General features: G+C 37.4%; 1 protein-coding gene across 3 annotated transcripts in view; it reads right to left on the bottom strand.

The window, feature by feature from the left end:
• Window positions 1-664: 664 nt before the first annotated feature.
• adgrb3 (adhesion G protein-coupled receptor B3) overlaps window positions 665-16,474 on the bottom strand; it is a 206,300-nt gene continuing 190,490 nt past the window's right edge. For all 3 annotated transcript variants that reach the window (XM_051125797.1, XM_051125798.1, XM_051125799.1), the window contains 7 exons: window positions 16,283-16,454; window positions 14,897-14,992; window positions 14,062-14,101; window positions 7,779-8,452; window positions 5,402-5,437; window positions 4,748-4,852; window positions 665-1,751 (listed from right to left, as the gene is read on the bottom strand). In XM_051125797.1, coding sequence (XP_050981754.1) covers window positions 1,563-1,751; window positions 4,748-4,852; window positions 5,402-5,437; window positions 7,779-8,452; window positions 14,062-14,101; window positions 14,897-14,992; window positions 16,283-16,454 — 1,312 coding nt within the window. In that variant the 3' untranslated portion in view covers window positions 665-1,562. The remainder of the gene's footprint in view (window positions 1,752-4,747; window positions 4,853-5,401; window positions 5,438-7,778; window positions 8,453-14,061; window positions 14,102-14,896; window positions 14,993-16,282; window positions 16,455-16,474) is intronic.

Below are 16,474 nucleotides of genomic sequence, written 5' to 3'. Positions count from 1 at the left end.
CGGCTTGACGGGCCTGAATCACAGCCTTCGTGACTGACAAGGTGTGTGAGTCACGACACGAGTCTTTAGACACAGTCTCATTGTGGGAAATGCATGACAGACCAGATTTCTAAAACGGTAAATGTTGAGGATGAGTTACAGCGCTAAACAAATGCTCCTGACGTCATCCGGAGCCGCAGGTCTATAAGTAGCAGCGGTACGTGACAGCGCGGTCTTTTTCTGTATTTGGGTTTCAGGTGAGCTCTACTTTCAGCCGAAAACAGCCTCTCTTCGACTGTTATACAAATCAAATGAATGAACACTATCAGCCTCATGGTAAAGATATAGCAGGTCTGCTTTTAAATTCAGAGATCCTGTGAGTTCCTCAGCTGATAGCGTAATTGCACATAAGGTGCGCCATATGTGACGCGCCGTTACCCCAAAGTGACTACGCTTCCTGTTATTTTTAGCTCCGCTGTGCTATTTTTAACAGCCAGCGCCTCGCACGTCTCTTCCTTTCCGCTAATGGCTGATTAAAAATACCGTTTTTATTTGCCTTTAGGTCCGACACATCATCCCAAAGCGTTTTTCAGCTGGACCTTGAAAACGAGAGGACGTCCTCAGGGATCGGTGCGTCCAGAAAAGAGACACGCAGCACGACACAGGAGTAAGTGGACAAGTTCTCTGAAGCAGTACGAACATATTTCCTCTTTTATTTACATTCCTTTTTCAAATGTTAACATTTTTCGCTAGAACTCTCTCATCAAGTTGGCATTTTCTCTTTTGTCATTAAAATAAACTTGGCACAAGTAAAACATATGTAGACAAAAGTTTTATTTACACCATACAACATTTTTGATTTTTAAATATTTTATACAGGGCTGCAGATGAGAGAGCTTTACTGAGCTTCCAGGCAGATTCTGCAGTATTAAAGTTTTGAAATATATTATTCATAAAAAAGTGAGTATTACCTTTATTGCATTTAAAGCAATGAAGAATGTAGCTTGACAAACATTCATTTTTAAATGACAGAAAAAAATCCTCTTTGCCTCTGAATAGTTTTGTCTTTTCATATTATAAAGTAAAAAGTGTAGTAATGGCCAAACGGACTTGTTATAAACTTTTTAAAAACCTGCGCAAGTATATACATTGTGTTCCTGGGCTCGTCTCCCGCCGAACAAAAAACCGAACCCAGCCGCCATGGCCGCCGCTCGTGGGTGGACGTCACGTCGTGTCGTTTTTCTCGCCGAGGCCTCATAACGCTTTTGGAATCGATTATTTTCCAACTGGTTACTTTTGAAACACATGATGTTCGATATTGTACATGTCTGCCCCCCACTAAATACACGAGTGAGAATACAAAAAAAAGATAACACAGATGTTTTTTGTCTTTTTCTAACGTCTTTTTATCCGTCTGTCCTTCCTTCACTGTTTTAAAATCTTATTGGCACATATTGTCCCTGCTATACTCCTAGAATCCAGATATGTCTTTCCCAAGGCTGCATGAGAAGTCTTCCGCGTTTTTTGTTCAGTGCAAAATATGTCCGCCTTCGTCCGCGTCCCTGCTAACGCTTCGTTATTCCTCAGACTTCTGTCTGAAAGTCTCCCTCCTGGACGTCCAAAGGGAGGCTGACACACTTTTCCCACTCAGCGTTAGTCATCTCCAGAGAGTTCTTTGTGTCTGATTCTAGTACATTCATTGTGGCGTAGTTCTGATATTCACTTGCCGGGTTGAAGCTCTCCCAGGGGTTCTTGTTTGGCATTGCCTTGTCCTACGGAAAAGGACGAGAAGTCGGAAGTTTCACGTGGACATGAATCATCAAGCTTTAATTCATGTCCTCTCACAGCGGCCCTAAAAATATTTGGACGCTGTATGAAAGTCACCCCACTAGGGAAAAAATATCAAACCAAATGATGCAGCGTAGGTGCGGCCTTTCTTAAAAAACATACATCATGTCATTTGGCTTGATATTTTGCTAAAGTGATCGTTCTCCCAAAAATCCTCATGTTGTTCCAATCCTGTAAAACCTTTGGAACGCAAATTAAGATACCAGTCAATAGCTGTTGAACAGTAAGTTTTAATTTTTTTTTGTAAAGAGGTCTCTTCTGCTTACCAAGCCTGTTTTTATGTGATCCAAAGTACAGCAAAAACAGAATTTTTTTTTTTTTTTTTTAACATTTTTACTATTTAAACATTTTTACTATTTATTTTCTATGTTCTCTAGTTTAACATATTTTAACGTAATTCATTCCTGTGATTTCAAAGCTGAATTTTTAGCATCATTACTCCAGTCTCATGATCCTTCAGAAATCATTCTAATATTCTGATTTTGTCATCAAAAATGTTTATTATTATTAGTAGTAGTAGTAGTAGTAGTATGTTGAAAACACAGAATTTTTTCAGGTTTTTTTTAAATAGAAAGTTTAGAAGAACAGCATTTATCTGAAATAGAAATGTTTTGTAACATTTATAAATGTCTTTATCATCACTTCTGATCAATTTAAAGCATCTATGCTAAATAAAAGTATTAAAATCTATAATTTTGTTCCTAAAAAATTATACTGACTCCACGTTTTTAAATGGTATAAGTGTATAATGTTACAAAAGCTTTTTATTCAGATAAATGCTGATCTTTGGATCTTTCTATTCATCAAAGAATCCTGAAAAAAATATACTCAACTGTTTTAAATATTGATAATAATAATGACAAGTGTTTCCTGAACAGCAAATCAGCATATCTGAATGATTTCTGAAGGATCATGTGACACTGAAGACTGGAGTAATGATGCAGAAAATATAGCTTTGATCACAGAAATAAATTACATTTTAAAATCTATTCAAATAGAAAGCAGTTATTTTAAATACTAAAAATATTTCACCATATTACTGCTTTTGCTGTACTTTGGATCAAATAAATACAGGCTTGGTGAGCAGAAGAGAATTCTTTAAAAACATTAAAAATCTTACTGTTCAAAAACTTTTGACTTTGACTTTTTGTGCACAAAGAAAACAAAAATAATGACTTCAACAATTTCATTTTTTCCACGTCAGTCTTTGACACGCACTCACACGTAGAGTCAAAAAGCTCTCTGATTTCATCAAAAATATCTTGTGTTCTGAAGATGAAGGTCTAATATGTTTGAAACAACATGAGGGTAATTACTGACAGAATTTTCATTTTTTAGGTGAACTATCTCTTTAACACTATGACATTCATACATTTGAGTCCCCAAAACGTTTTTGAGGCTGCTGCACATACACATCCAGTGCTCAAAAATCAAAGTGTTTGACCTAACAGCATGTTTGGAGTGTTTCCAGATTCAGGAACATCTCAGAGTTTTCAAGGGAATAAAAACAGCATCATTTCTTCCAGTGGTTACTAAGCAACAGGCAGTGAATGGCAAAGTTCTGCAGTCTGATTGAACGTGGGTAAACGGGAGTACCGTGGCCAAAGGGACACGTCGCCAGCTGCTACGACTATACCTGACATAAACACGCACAGCTAACGCGGTACAATATGTGAACGTTAGCTAATGCATTAGGATTTTTAAATTAAGAATCAACCATTTTACACAATTTCTTAGTTTTGGTTTAATATATTAATATACTATTATTAGCAATTCATATTCTTTCATGATGCATTAATGCTAATTTATACGACTTGGAATGTAATTAACAAATGCAGTAGAGGACTATTTCACTGTTAGTTCATGAATGCATTAGGTAATGTTAAAACACAGCGCCTTATTGTAAAGTGTTAGCCGTGCATTTTGTATCAGGATCTTATCTGGACACTTGCATCGGATTGCACTTAGCTGCACAATTTGGAAATGCCACTTACATACTAGATTGGAGGTTGCATTAAAAAGAAATTTCCATCATTTACTGTGCATTGAAGGATAAATCAAAATGCTTTCCATTATACTGACTACTTAAAATGGCATTCAGTCCATTTTCTACTTTGGAAACATTCTTAGAGTAAGGAATGCTAATTACAAGTTTCCTTATGAATATACATTGGATTAACAGTCTAAAGTGGAATAAATCATTAAATCATTGCAAGACTACATTAACGTTTACACCTGCATTGAACAGAATGCATTTTCAGTGATCAAATCACTGCGCCTAGAGTGCATTGAGAGCTGTGATCCAATCAGTGAAAATACATGCTAGCAGGAGATGAATTTTGGGCCACTGAGGCTGAGCTAATTAAAAAAACACATCTAAAAATCTCTAAATTGATGACACTGACACTGAACGTTCCTCTGCTGCATGGTGCTGGATGATGCGATTGTGTCGCAATTGGTCTGCTCCAATCAAACAATCCCAGCGGCCTTACAATTACAGATAATTGACGCAGCGCACTGCGGAAAGCACAGAGAAACCTCTCCGATATCTGAAGCGAATCGAGTGGTTTTTGTCCCGTGCATTCGCCAAGCAGCGATTAGCCAATAGAAAAGGAAATAATAAGCATGTTAGCAGCTCACGGCCTTGTGTTTGAATGAGTGCATGAGCATGGATCGCAATGATGGCTCAGTCGCTCTTCCTCCCCATCTCCTAATACCTCCTCTTCCCACCCCGGAGCGGGCGGGTGTGCTATTTTTCCACATGAATACGCTGGGTGGATAACTATTAATTCCTTCAGTCAGTCACTTCCTGTGCGCAAGGTTGGGGCGCCAGCAGAAGACACAGCTAAACATAGACAATGCGGCACCCCCCCCGGAACTTGGTAATGAGACACACTGAACCCCGTTTCCTGTTACTCACCATGCCGGCCATATTTGGTATGTCTCGAAATCGGTCCAGGGTTTGAAATTTCTGATTGAGTTCCTGGAACAGCTCCATATGCCTTTTCCTGGTGTGCATGACTTTCTGTAATGGCAAGGGTGGGAGGGGAGGGAAGGGGGGTAGGGGGGGTGGGATTTGGAGTTCAGTCAAGCTGAGAACCAGAACTTTGCAACAGGAAAAAACCTGGCTACTTTCAAAGAATTTATCACCGTAGAAAAACGCCGTGCTCACCCTGCAAATTTGGCTGAATGCTATGACAAGGTTATGACAAACGGCACTGGCATATATGAAGGGTCAGTGGTAGCACTTGACATTCAATTTCATTTTTTGGTAAAGGGCTGAAACGCTCTGGGGGATTCTGCAAGTGACCTTAAAAATGTGAAAATATACAGGCTATTTTTTGATTTTCAGCTTGAAGTCAGGGGATGTAAAAGGATAAAATGGGAATATGTGGTGGCTGACGGCATCGCTTTTACGCTAAACCACACAACGCTTCATAAATCGCAGTTGTGTCAAGACATGCTACTCCAATAAGCTTAAGTGCTACACAAAGTAGTTGTAAATTAAAGGGGCGAAACACAAACGCAACAAAGGCCTGATGCATGCACTTCGCCAAGCGAAGGGTTCGCTCACCTCGAAGTCTAGATCCTGGTACCTCGACTTTCTTCTCTGTAGAACCAAGACAGAAAGACAAAAAAACAGTGTGGTTAGATATTATAAAACCTACAGAAATAATCTGCTGAAATGTGAAATTTGGCCCCATCTCTATAAAACATATGAGCAAGAATGTTTCTTGTGCATCAGAGCTAGTCTTGTATGCCTTAAGGCTCTTGGCAGAAAATGGATCAGGTTCAAATGGATTTTCCCCTCAAGGCAGCCGGTCGATACCGGTGCTTTTCAAAATTTCAGTAATGATGAGAGGTTGAAATGTCTTACAATGCCTCTGCAATGATCTTTAAGGCCAAGCTACATGTACGCAAACGCAGGCACAAACACTTGACCGGTTCGGTCTCGTTGGACGTATTTACCACAAAAGAAGATGCTGTCAAGAAAGTTGAGGTATGAAAAACACTTTTCAAAACATCTTTTGCGTTCCTCAAAACAAAGTCAGTCATACAGACTTAGAACAACATGAGGGATGATTTCATTTTTGGAGTGAAGTATCCCTTTAAAGTTGAAATGAACAGAACGTTTCAAAGTGCATGTTTCTGATCTTGAAAAGATTGAAAAAATCATCCGTGCATGAGTTTCTTTTTTTTTAACAATGTTTTGTAATGTACTCTAATTTTTAATTCTGCCTCGATAGAACCACCTGTCGGCTGTTGACGATGTATTTCAAAAAGAAAGATATGTTGCTGCTTTTTACATTTTTCGCAGACTGAACTTCAACATGTTTTCTTTTTGCCACCCAAAAATGAAAATTCTGGCATTAATTACTCGGACCTTCATTTATCTTCGGAACACAAATGAAGATATTTTTGATTAAATCTGAGAGCTTTCTTTGCCTGCGTAGACAGGAACGCAACTACCACATTCAAGGCCCAGAAAGGTAGTAAGGATATCATTAAGATAATCCATGTGACATCAGTGATTCAACCTTAATTTTATAAAGCTACAAAAATATTTTTTGTGCACAGTTGTGGTACTGTCATGAATGTGCGTAAAGGAATGAATCTGAAAAGAAGAAATTGAATAAAGTCGTTATTTTAGTTTTCTTTGCACACAAAAAGTACTCTAATAGCTTCATAACATTACGGTAGAACTGGGCTAATTTTCAGATTTTATCGATTCATATGAATGTAATGTTTTGCCATTTATTTTTTACATTTTGAATAGAAATATTGCCAAATGTTAGAATTAGACACATGATAACAGTAAAGAGAAAAGAACGATTCAACTGCATGTTGGCGCACGTGTGACGCGTTTATATCGCTATGCGCGTTAACACAGAATGCGCTTTTGTGTTGACAAAGTTGTGACGCAGGCAGTGGAACAGGAAAAACATGCACGAAGATGGGAGTGAACTTCTATTAACATGAGTGCCGCGTTTTTAAAATGCCGTTGCATGCATGAGATGCTGCAGAAAGCGTAAGTGCAACAGTCAAATGCGTCCATGTTTACACAGAGAAACAATGGAAAAGCAGCGCAATCAAATAAAAAAACCTGTGAAGAACTACTACTGTATGTCTGATATTTCATGTTTGTTTCATTGTTTTTAGAGAACATTTATGGTTAATAATAGTCTACTGGTGTTCTACCGTCATTTTGAATTTGAATTTCCCTGACTTTTGAGATATATATTTTTTTTAAAGCATTTTCCTTGTATTATTTCTTAGCATATAATATGGATAAGACAAGTTTGTTCAAGATGTAGTTGTGGTTCATGCATCTTTTCTGCAAAGATATTTAACAAGTGATTTGTTTATTTGCACATGGACATGCACTTGGAATAGAATTTTCTTTAACTAGTGGGTTAATAAAGAACTAAAGTTACTTGAATCCTGTTTAGTTACATTTTTAGTCTGACTAGTTAAAAAAAAACGTAAAAAAATAAAAAATAACAAAAAGAATCGGTCAAAAGATCAGAAAAAATCAAGATTTAAATTTTTTGCTGTATCATCCAGTTCTACGTTACGGTTGAACCACTGATGTCACATGGACTATTTTAACAATCTTCTTACTACCTTTCTAGGCCTTAAACATGGTAGTTGCACTGCTATCTATGCAGGGTCAGAAAGCTCTCGGATTTCATCAAAAATATCTTAATTTGTGTTTCGAAGATAAACAAAGCTCTTACAGGTTTGGAATGACATGAGAGTGAGTATTTAATGCCAGAATTTAAATTTTTGGGTGAACCATCCCTAACGCACTTGTAGCACTGCATTATAAATTGCGCTCTGACACATTCTGTTGCACGTTGCGTAATATCATCTAAAAGCATCTGTGTTCATGTACATGTGTAGAGTTTACTTCTAACTGTCTACACCCTAGTCCAGACTCAAACTCGCACCTCTAAAGAGCTCATCGATATAGTTGAACCGGTTTCGCTTCGAGACAGTCCTCCGCTCTCTTCCATTTCCGCCAGGAAGTTCTTCACAGCCGTGCGTGGCTCGAAGGGCAGATTCTGCATGTGTTCGGCCTGTACCGGGTACTGCTGTTCCATTCCCATGTGCTCCATCCCAGAGGGCCCGAGGTTAAACTCAGCGCCCAACTTGTAATGCATCAACCTGTCGTGCGACAAAGAGTCCATGGTCATGCTCATCTTGCTGTCCTCTTTCAGCAGGGTGGGAACGCTGCTAGACCCGCCTGCCGACACCACTGCCGCGGAACCGCGAGGCAGGACGATGTAGTCCGTTTCCATCTGCCCTGGCTGGGGGTGGCCGCTCAGGTCGTGGGCGCTAAGCTCCTGCTCGCTCTGCCTGGTGGTGTCATCTGTACACAGGTATACGGTCCGCCGCATGTCTGCCGTGCTGTCCAAACACTGCTCGCCCAGATCGCCCACGCCCATGGACATGTGAAGTCCAGAGGGCTGCTGGATGATCACTTTAGACATGATGTTGCCAGGCAACGTGGAGTAATTGAGCCCCTCGGCACCTTTCTCTTCCTCCTCATCATTGAGAGAGATGCGGGAGAGGGTGCCGGTGATGGTGGCCGCTCGGCAGGAGCCCATGTCTTTGTGGAGGGCTGCAGGTAGGAAGGAACATCATTAGTGAAAGTATGTGATGCAAGAATGCTTTAAATGTTGATTTAGTACTGAAAAAGAACCGCTTTAACGGCAACAATGAGGCCAATCAGAACACTGAACATAGAGCAACTTGACTATCTGAAGTACATTTCCTAACAGTTCACTTCCAAAATAAAAATTTCCTGATTATTTACTCACCCCCATGTCATCCAAGATGTTCTTTCAGTCTTCAGTCACAAAGAAATTAAGGTTAAATTAAGTTTTTGAGGAAAACATTTCAGAATTTTTCTCTGTATAGTGGACTTCAATAGACTAATAAATTGAACGTCCAAATTGCAGTTTCAATGAGGCTTCAAAGGGCACTACATGATCCCCGCCGAGGAATAAGGGTCTTATCTAGTGAAACTATTGGTCATTTCCTAAAAAAAGATAAAAATGTATATACTTTTTAACCACAAATGCTCGTCTTGCACTAGCTGTACCTTACGCATTACATAGTCATGTTGAAAAGGTCACGCGAGGTTAGTTCTTCACCTATGTACGTTGGTTCAAAAAGGTAGGGTAGCACAAAAAAACTTTTAAAAAAATTGTCCAACATCGTTGTTTTACCTTTTTTTGTAAAGGGCGTTTGACTTTCTTTGCACGTTCGCTTTGTAAACACTGGGCTGGTAGTTCCGCATACGTCACGTGTGACCTTTTCAACATGATTACGTAATGCATGAGGTCAGGCTAGTGCAATATGAGCATTTGTGGTTAAAAAGTACACATTTTTATTGTTTTAATGAACAAAAGTTTCAGACCTAGATAAGACCATTGTAGTCGGCTGGGATTGTTTAGAGCCCTTTGAAGCTGCACTAAAACCAATTTGGACCTTCAACCTATTGGCCACCATTGAAGTCCACTATATGGAGAAAAATTCTGGAATGTTTTCCTCAAAAAACCTTAATTGCGACTGAAGACAGAAGGACATGAACATCTTGGATCACATTGGGGAGAGTAAATTATTATTATTTTTTTTATTCTGGAAGTGAACTTATCCTTTAACACTAACATATCCAACAAAAAAAGGCCCTGGTGAAAGTTTATGTTAACCCTACACCCCAAAAACAAGTGATTTTAACATATAAAGCTACAATTCTAGTGGCAAATATCAAAAACGACAGACTCCAGCAGATTCAAAAAAGAACAATTGTTCATCCCAGTTGAAGCATCTGTCATATGCATTGACTAGTTTAATCAGCAAGAACCTAATTCACTTTAATAGTCATCTGTAAAAAGAAACCAAAATTAGGCCTCTAATATAAATGAGTTTTGATCTACAACCAATTTTTTAGTTTTTTTAAAAATGGAGATTGACAATCAACAGCTTAAAGGAGAAGTTCACTTCCAGAACAAAAAATTTACAGATAATGTACTCACCCCATTCTTTCTTTCTTCAGTTGTAAAGAAATTCTGTTTTTTGAGGAAAACATTTTAGGAATTATCTACATATAGTGGACTTCAATGGTGCCTGAGTTTGAACATCCAAAATGGAGTTTTAGTGCAGCTTCAAAGGGCTCTAAACAATCCCAGCTAAGGAAGAAGGGTCTTTTCTAGCAAAAACAGTGATTTTCTAAAAATAAATAAAGATATTTTCTTAACCTCAAACACTAGTCTTGTCTATCTCTGTGATGCACATGCATACTCTTATGTAATCCAGGTCAATACAGTGAGGGTAAGTCGAAAAACTCCCATTTCATTTTCTCCTCAAACTTCAAAATCATTTGGAGGAGAACAAGAGATGGGAGTTTTTCGACATACCCTAACTGTATTGACCGGGATTACACAGAGTACACATGCACATCACAGAGCTAGACAAGACTAGTGTTTGAGGTTAAAAAGTATATAAATTATTTTTTTTAGAAAATGACCAATCGTTTCGTTAGATAAGACCTTTCTTCCTCAATTGGGATCATTTAGAGCCCTTTGAAGCTGCATTTAAACTTCATTTTGAGTGTTCAAACTTGCGAGCACCAATGAAGTCCACTATATGGAGATAATTCCTGCAATGTTTTCCTCAAAAAACATCATTTCTTTACAACTGAATAAAAAAGGCATGAACATCTTGGATGACAACAGGGTGAGTACATTATCTGTAAATTTTTGTTCTAGAAGTGAACTTCTCCTTTAACTATCGAGACTTCTTTGGCAGTAACCATCTAAGCCAATCTTTTCAGCCAAGACTATCTGTACACAAGCCATGTACCTCCTTACAATTTCTGCCGTTATAGAAACGTGTCCATATTTAGACCGGATTGATTCTGTTCACCTGAAAGAGCCACACACATCTCTAGATGCAATGACAGAAGATGCATCAGCACTGTGAGAACAGTCTGTCCTCTGCAGCAGAGCTCTATCTCCACAAATCCATAAGGGAATTACTGCCACTGTTCATAACACAACAACAAGGAGACCAGAGGACAACAACGGCTGGTTAAAAATCCTCTAGCTCTGATGGTAGTCCAAACTAATGCATCACACAACATGGCGCCTGAAGAGCGCAGCAGAATACTGATAGAAAAACACAGAAAGGGCTTCAGGCTAAAGACAAGGACTCTCAGGGCGAATCTCATGAAATCTGTAAAGAACCTGGTCATATTAACCCCACCCCCCCTCAATATATATATATATACATTTTTAAATAAAAAAAAATATATAATTTTTTAAATGAAAAAAATATAGATATTTTTAGGACCATTACAATTGATGTACTTAAGAACATTTGCCTTCCAACTCTCATTTTTATTATGCAAAATAAATCAATAAAAATCCCAGAAATAAAAACATTTAGAACTTAAAATCTAATGATCCATAATGCAATTTCTTTTTTGTATTACAATGTTAATTGTCCTAAATAATTAATTAAATAAGAACCATTTTTCCTGACTCTCACTTTTCTGCTATTTTGGAAGTTAGAAGTAAACCTTGGATTAACGTTTTATTATGCCGTCCTAATGAAGGCCACACAGTATCACACAATATCACCACCTGAGCTGATCTTAATCCAGTTTTAATGAAGAACACCAGAGTAATATAACCGCTGTTATATTACACTCATTTTCAAAACAAAAACAAAAGGGTTAGCAAATTGCATTACTTGCTGCATTTCAGGGCTACAGCGTAGGCTAATTATCTGATTTACTATGCCTTTGTTAGTCAGCTAGTTTTTACAGACTTTAAACAACATGTGACATAAGTGAGGATACACAAACAAACATTCAAACAATTGTCATGACATCTCATTATGCAGTTAAAGTAATTTAGCAGCTCATATCGATGTCTAAATGAGCTCTGGCTGCGATAAGTGACACGCAATTTGATCAGCTGCTCTGTTTCTATTTATGTGGCGTCACACTGTGTAGCCCCACCCACAGTGAAATCTCATTGGGCGAAATCCCACACATAACCTGCTAATAGACTGTGTTGCATCATGCAACATTTTTTCACCTTCAGACAGACCCAGTTAGTGCTTTCAGGAAATGTGAGAACAGTCACCATACTGTCTAGGGGGATAACAATGCTACATACAAACTAAAAAATGGCTGTAATGAAGACTTCACGCTGTTTTGAACTTTGCTGGCTGGATGTCAGAAGAATTACATTTTTTTTTAAACAACAATCTTTCAGTATAACAATAAAACAATTCTGTCTAGCCTTTGAAACAAAAATCTTGTTTTGAACCAATTTCAAGAGACTAAAAAGCTTTATTGTTCTCCACCAGTCGTTTACTTAGGGGAGACAATTAAAGAGTAAACTCATGCATTCAAGTTTATTCCATACGGCAGCTAGATAAAGAGGAACTAAGATAAAAGAGAATAACATATGTGGAATACAATAATTATGACTAATTCAGATTTTGATGTGTGCAATATCAATATATGGATAGTTTTTAAAACATAAAACTTTTTGTACTTCAGAGACACCGAGGTTTACTTGAATATTTAAAGACTGGTCTGAATTGAAATTGAAGTTAAGTGTGCTTAATAAATGTATCAGAATTAAATATATTTTAATTAGGTTGATATATTAGTAGGGCTGCCCTCTAATAGTCGACGAGAAGAGGCTTGGTCAACCAAAATTTTATAAAAAAATAATAATAATAAAATAATAATAATAATAATAATAATAATAAATAAATAAATAAAATAAAATCGGCAGGAAGTGTCAAAGTTACGCAGTCCATGACCGACAGATTGTTAACGACTGATCTATGTGGTAATATAGTACATCGGGCAGGACATCCAAACGCACACCTATCATTCATCGACATCAAATATGGCTTTTTATCTGAAAAATGTTAGTAGTAGCAGCCTTACACTGCCGCTCAATCTAGAAAATGTGCGCTATTCAAGTGTCTGTATGGAGTGTGGAAGCTGAATAGTAGCACGCTTAGTGCATGACGGATGGAGGCGCTGGTGAGCTCACTTGCACTTAAAATACAAATTTTTGGGCATACAGATTAAAGTAATACATCTTTCGAATTTGTAAAGACTATGTGTATTTGTTTGCGCTTAGAATAACAACGAAACGTTGTGCTTTTGTAAAATAATGAAAGAAAACAGGACAAACTTTCTGCTGCCTCGGTCTCTGTGAACTTGATTGTGAACTGAAACTGTGTATTCTTGCCTTACAGACATGAAAAATATATCTATAAAGAGTGAAATGTCTACTGTTAAATAAACAAATAGAAAAATATTTTTAGATTATGTAATCTGTATGAAACATGCATACAGGCGCATCACTACTGCGGAGATGACGAGTCAGTGTTGCTGACTTCATCTCAAGTCAAAAACAAAGAAAGCACTAGTTTATCAATAAATTATTAAAACATTAATGTAGTCTACTTGCTGTGCTTCCCTGACAAATTCATCATTATATGTGCCGGTGTGCTGTGGCAAGCTTTTTTTGCCTGCACTTGAGTGCTTATTAGGCTATGTAGGCAATTAAAGGCTCATTATTGTGATTTATATGGTTTATTAATAAACGTGTGACTAATAGTTGTGACTAAAACTTAAAATGAACGACTACTACTCGACCAGAAAAATCTTTAGTCGAGGGCAGCCCTATATACTATTGATATAATAAAAATAATATATAAAGTCCATGCATTTAATATTCTCTGAACCTAAAAAGAGTGGATTCAACAGTGATATTGTATATATCAGTATCTGTCCAAATGTATGAATTAGTGCTGTTAAAATTAGCATGTTAACAGTTTATTATTTTTTCCAGCTGAACAGCTTTAAAATGATTCATTTTAAATAGTTATTTCAACATTAATTTAAGAAATTTTAATGTGAAATTATTGCAATATAAAAGTATATTTAAAACTTATGTTAGGTGGGATTAATCACGATTAATTTCAGAAAAAAATAGCAATTAATTAGTTTTTTTTTTTTTTGATTGACAGCACAAGTATGAATACTATCCCATTGGATGATTAGCCCGGTGCCACTGGGACTCTATGATTTTAATGTGCAACCCGAATGTTTATTCTCTCGGGCCGTTTTGGCCCAGGAGAGGAGAAGTAATTAGGAAACACATTAATAGTGCACCATCTGTTTCTTACCTGATCGACATGCGATGTCCACGTCTTTCTCAAAATCCGTCTGTGGAAAAAAAGGAAAAGTGAAATTTAGGCATCCAAGAAGAGTTCGAATTAGAACAAAAACATAAAAGCTGAAGCTTTATTTTAACTTTGGGAGTTGCAGACAAATCAAATCAGAATAATACATCAATTATATAATACAGTCTAACATATCTATGCCGTCATGGGACATTTCTCAAATTGTATGATTTTGCTGGCTAGTGTCTGCAGTCTAACCACGTCCCGCAGAGAAAACAGTCAGGCTTATAAATAGAATCAGATTATTCAGGTATCACAATCGAGGCGGCGATAGAGGAGCCATCAACAGTGGCGAATCAAAGACAGCCTGCACATTGGAGGCCTCATTATAGTGAAATGCTTCTAGTAAAGAAACTTTAAATCAAAACATAAATGAGAACTGTGATCATTATGTGCCAGTGGTTCTGTGCGGGTCACACATCTCCGGAACCATTTTAACAGCAATTACTCCCTCAAGCCAGTGAAGGATGAGAGAGACCGGTGTGAAATATGACAAATGGGTCCCATCTGAGAAAGGCCAAGGCCAGAGGAAAGCCAAAGGATGCGGATAAAAGATTTGCTGTTATTAATTAAGCATAACTGTATAAGCAATAACAAAGATTCATACTAGAGAACAGCATTTTATTACATGAAGAGGACTGGGAGAGGTCATAGCGCATGCTTCGGATAGCACAGATGCCAAATGATTTCTCAGCGAGTTTATAAAAAAAGAATATAGAGCTGAGTTTGGGACTGTACAGTGTAAGAATACTGCAGTCCCGGGAGGCGAGTGTCTTACCATGATCTGTGCATGCCCGTTGGGAAATGTACCAGTCGCGTCTGCGCTGATGGGGTCTTGACAGTTTCTCAGGCGACATCTGAAGGCATCTTGAACCTATGAACCATCATTTTAGTCATTCAGCAGGAACATATGCTATTGCACAAAACATTTCAGTAGAGCATGTTGCTTCGGGAATTTGAACGTTTGGGGTCAGACTGGATTTATTAAATCAAAAATACAGTCAAAACAGGACTATTGTGAAATATTTTTAGAATTTAAAATGACTGTTTTGTATTTTAATATAATATAAGTTGTTATTGTGATATCAAATCGATTTTTTTTAATGCCAAAAATCATTAGGATACTAAGTAAATATCATGTTCCTTGAAGATATTTTGTAAATTTCCTACCGTAAATATATCAAAACTTAATTTTTGATTAGTAATATGCATTGCTAAGAACTTCATTTGGACAACTTTAAAGGCGATTTTCTCAATACTGTGATTTTTTTTTTTTTTGTATCCTGAGATTCCAGATTTTCAAGTAGTTGTATCTCTGCCAAATATTGTCCTATCCTAACACATCATACATCAATTTAAGTTTAAAAAATGTACCCTTATTACGGGTTTAGTGGTCCCTTGTCCAATATGCTGTTCAAGAAACATTTCTTATTACTGTCAATGTTGATTTTGAGGATAGAAATTTCAAACTGCATTTATTTGAAATACAAATATTTTGTACATTATAAATGTCTTCACTGTCACTTTTGATTAATTTAATGCATCTTTGCTGAATATTCAGTAACCTTTTTTTCCAAAAAAATTTATAAAAATGAACAAGCCTGCCAAATAAACAAATGTAGCAACAAATGCCTTTTATCCTTTGTTTTTACGCTCACTGAAATGCCAGATTGTTTCCGGTAGGGGGTAAAAGGACATCCAACTATTTAAAAGCAACATTCGCAACCAACTTCTGTGAAACAAGATGTTAAACCAGGAAAAAACATGTAGGGATTTGATTTTATTCATCAGGATTTAACAGGTCTTGGAAAGTGGCTGTTATGTACCATCTCTAAATGACAGATTAAAAAAATAAGGCGGCTTGGTGATGTCAGTCCAAAAGGAAAGTTATTTTACAGGAATAGGGATCATCAGAGATCAAGAGGGATTCATTTGGGGATCAGTCAGGCAGATTTTAAGGGCGAGTTCGACTCGTTCGACTCTTTTGAAAGTGGTTTTCTTTAAATCTAATCAAAAAGATCTTTGTGTTTTACAGAAGCAAGAAAGTCATACAGGATCGCAACAACACGATGGTGAGTAAATGATGATGGAATATTCATATTCATGAAGACAGTCTGCTGAAATGCTGAAGAAAACTAATGGATTATACTGGTTCCAGCCCTACCTCTCTTCTGAGGATACAGTGGACCATGACTATGACAAAGCCTTGCAGGGAGTCAAAGACCGCGAAGAGGATCTGGAATAAAATTGAGCGTTTGTCCGTCATGGCCAGCACCGCAGACATCCAGGTGAGAGCTAATAGAGGAAGGACGACACAGGAACTCCACAGGGAGGCCCTGAGACAAAGAGACAAAAA

The sequence above is a fragment of the Labeo rohita genome, chromosome 13 (assembly GCF_022985175.1).
Source record: "Labeo rohita strain BAU-BD-2019 chromosome 13, IGBB_LRoh.1.0, whole genome shotgun sequence".
Taxonomy (NCBI): domain Eukaryota; kingdom Metazoa; phylum Chordata; class Actinopteri; order Cypriniformes; family Cyprinidae; genus Labeo; species Labeo rohita.
This window is presented reverse-complemented; position numbering and strand designations above follow the sequence as displayed.